We start from the raw sequence: 3,988 nt of genomic DNA on the forward strand, positions 1-3,988 counted from the left end.
ATAAAACTCTCTATAGCGCGATAACGACTTTTCCAGGGATTAATCATATTTGTGAAGTTCTTGTTTTATTTATTTAATTATTGTACATCGGATAAATAAACATAAAAAATCATTTTGTATTCCTCATGAGTATTTGTTTAAAATTCATGTTTGTAGGAATATTTGAATATTTAATTTCTTCAAAAACAACAACACAGAGCTAATGCGGAAGAACATTAATTTTCGTATGAATATTCTTAGTATATAGATAATACTGATTGTTCCTACTGAAAAAGGCAGTTTTTTTAGGACGATAGTTGAAGTTTTTGTTAAATTAATTTTCATAAAAAACCAAACACGATAACACGACTATAACGGAATAACTGGAGTGTTGATAAATTATAATTTGAGATATACAGAAATATTTTCGAAGCATTGCACAGAGCAGTGTAATATTTAAACGAAAACGATATAGTATATGTAAACAATTTCAAACTTATCCTTCCTCAGAACTAATACAATTGCTAAATATTGGGAATTTTAGAATAGAACTGCAACAAAATACACAGTGCAATGGGTCATAACCGGCTCAGTAATTAGTCGATAAATATTATACCTCGTGTATCCCAAATGACTGATGTCGTAAAGTCGCCAGCTTTTTCGTTTTTCCACGCATTGGGACTGGTCCTTTATGTGCTGTTCACTAGGATCACTGTCGTTTGGTGTATCCATCATGTTTATATTGTCACACACCGACGCAAAAAATCGGTTTTAATACGAGGACTCAAACACTTTTCAAAATTATCAATTCGTTGGTTTTGTAGGATTATGAACTTGGGCGAATTCCAATTTGCAAAGATCTACCGTCTCTTCAGAGCGTGTACTTCTTTCATTGTCCTCGGTGCTTATTTCGCGTTTTCCAAGCTAACAAATCTCTTTTCAAGAATTGATTTTCTTGGTGCAGAGCGCAAACTCAACGGTATTTTCCAACACACAAATAATTTTTGATCCAGCTTACACAAGTTACTTCACCCAAAATGCTATATCTCTTTAACTAATAGTTGCTCAGTTGCCAATTGATAAACGTATCTTTTTAGGCAGGGGCTGACTAGAAATCATATAGATGATATTAGTCGTACCATCTATGTATCAGCCACGGTAAAGCGACAACGGGCCTTTTAGTAAATAGATAAATTAAATATTTGCGGTAAGTAATAAATAATTAAAAAATAAATTAATTCTGAATTACAGTAAATACTAAATACGCGTAACTTACTTATTTAATTTATGTAATTCTTATTCACTTAAAAGAGGTTTCGTTCAATTATTCATACATACTTGAATATACGAAATTTTATCTGGCATTTTAAAATACACTGAAACAGTTTAAATTACTTCAACACATTTTTCTAAATGCATTCGGATTCACATGAATCTACAACAACACAGTATCCAAAACAAATAGTATATTATATGTAAACCGGCAGATGCTACACGCTCAAAACAAGGTGCTATAAAATAAAAAAGGGTAAAATATATTTCATACACCTAATTTACTTCTGAGAGTGACAGTAAATACTCGATTTTCACTGTCACCAGTTCAGGACAATTCTGAATCGAAGACAATTCTGAGGCTCAGATCCACCTGGAAATTCTAAATCCTCGGCAATTAAAACTTATAAAGTCAAATGCACCTATTACTTAGGCTGCCAAAATTATGAGCCCAAGAGGCAGGTTCCGGCATTCATCTTAAAGTAAAATATAGAAGCACGATACGAAAACGAAAGAATATTGGTCGATAAACAAGTGACGATATTAATGAACTTACCAAGAATTCAAAAGGAAAGAAGTGAAGAATTTATTAAACTTCTATTCTGGTAAATATAGGCTGGTATTGTCACTGGCGAAGCGAATGAAATTTTAGGCGAATTTCGCTATTTCGAATTGCGAGTAGCGAGCGCACAGTAAATTCGCCACTTCGTGGCGAAAGAACTAGCGAAAATGAATATTTGGTATTGCCACTTGCGAATTTATAAAATTCGCTTCGCCGTAGCTGTCAAAATTTGGCGAACGTTTATTCTATTCGACTACTAATTGAAAATGGAGAAAACGTTAGTAAAATTTTGAAAATTTATTTATTGTATTTCATTAATTACAAATCTATTTATTTTTAGAATAAAACGAACAACTCAAAGGCAATTTGAGACAATGGTGCAATTGATGGAAAGAAATCCGGACTTAGCCAGAGGATTGGCACCGTTTGGCTCTAYAAAAAAKAATAGAATGGAGTTRTAGGAGGGTATTGCTTCAGAATTGAACAATATCGGGCCTCCAATACGTAGTGGCAGCGAATGGAATAAGGTAAGAATAAACAATTTTGATTGCATATATGTACATATCTGTATTAATTTGTGTATTTCTTAGGTTTGGTTGGACTACAAGCTAAAATTAAAAAGGAAAATTGCAGATAACCGTAAAGAGATTGCAGCCACAGGTGGAGGACCATACACCCAACGCAGTCTAACGCTTTTGGAGCAGGCCGTGGACGAGTTGCTCAGTTTGCAGCAGGCAGTGAATCCAAGCGGAGCCGCCTTTGGAAGCACTGCACCTACACCTGCACCTACACCTGCATATGTAGAAGAGGAACATCTGGAAGATGTCGAGGTTCAGCCTGAACAGGCTGCAAATATTAGCATTTCGACTAGGCAGGCACCTACAAGCGTGGAGGAGCGCGAAAATTTGCGTATGAAGGCTTTGGAAAAGCAAGCGGACACGCAAGAAAGCCTTGTTGGTATCATGAAAAACATTCATTCGGTGTGTAATGAAATTTTTAGGTACACCAGAAAAATTTATAAATTAAAAAAAGAAAAATGAGTCCTTTATAAAATGAAAGAAGAAAGAAAGAAGGAAGAAAATATTGAAAAAAATAGGCGATATAAGGAAAAAATTTAAATAAAATTAAAAGAATTAGAATTAAAAAAACTTAAATACTCAAAATAAAAAAAACGTATTTTCCGTATATTCAAAAYTAATTTCAATTATTTTATTGTAGTTATGTTACATATATGTACATATATTTTAGGGATGCAACTAAACTATGACAATGCATTCGCAATTTGTCTTCGGCGCTGATCTGCTGCTGTTCCATTGAAGTTTCCTTCAACTGGTTCCAGTGGTTCTACCACATCAACAAAAGTTTCTTCTTCAGGATCATTCACATTATATTGTTTGCAAATATTGTGTAAAGCACAACAAACATTTACAATAATAGTTGCTTTACTAGGAGGATATCGTAGTTTACGTTCACCTAGCATACATCGAAAACGGCATTTCAGCACTCCAATCGTCCTTTCAACTACGTTCCTTGCCTTTGCATGTTTCTTATTAAAAATTGATTCCACTGCTCCTGCCAAAGCGTTTCGGAAAGGCGTCCATAGATACTCGTGTAGTGGATAACCAGAATCACCTAAAGTATATTTAATGTTAGTATTTATGTATGTACATACACATATAAATTGTAGTTACCTAAGTAAACTGAATTGTGGTCTCCTCTTTGGTATGTTTGCTCCAGATATGTTTTTAATGCGCTATTGTTCCACACAAATGAGTCGTGGCTAGATCCTCCATATCTCGCATCAACACATCKTATAACCATATCCTGATCGCATGCCTGATAAAAAATAATTTTTTAAGACGAAATAATAATAAGTAATAATTTATTTATTTAGTTGCTACTTACAATCRTCGCATTTATGCWGTAAAATCCTTTTCTATTCATATATAAGTGCTTGTTCTCACATGGAGCAATAATTGCAACATGGGTTCCATCAACGCAACCAACCACATTTGGAATTCCWGATCTGATGAAAAATTTCCTTCTTGTTGTTCGTTTCTGCTCTTCAGTTATGTMTGTTTTGATCCAGACATTGCACAGAGTGGATTCCAATATTGGAAGCATTTCCTTAAAAATCAACGAAACAGTGGGCTGCGCAATACCTAGTTGGAAATC

At 34.2% G+C, this 3,988-nt stretch overlaps 1 protein-coding gene across 1 annotated transcript; it reads right to left on the bottom strand.

The window, feature by feature from the left end:
• Positions 1-3,074: 3,074 nt before the first annotated feature.
• On the bottom strand, positions 3,075-3,985 carry LOC108978905 (putative nuclease HARBI1; the record flags this gene model as incomplete). Its single annotated transcript, XM_018949420.1, has 3 exons — positions 3,075-3,445; positions 3,505-3,649; positions 3,719-3,985. Coding segments are annotated over 3 exons (783 nt in total), but the record flags the coding sequence as incomplete, so codon positions are not given.
• Positions 3,986-3,988: the final 3 nt, after the last annotated feature.

The sequence above is a fragment of the Bactrocera latifrons genome, unplaced genomic scaffold (assembly GCF_001853355.1).
Source record: "Bactrocera latifrons isolate USDA-ARS-PBARC rearing strain unplaced genomic scaffold, ASM185335v1 scaffold_1298, whole genome shotgun sequence".
NCBI classification, from domain to species: domain Eukaryota; kingdom Metazoa; phylum Arthropoda; class Insecta; order Diptera; family Tephritidae; genus Bactrocera; species Bactrocera latifrons.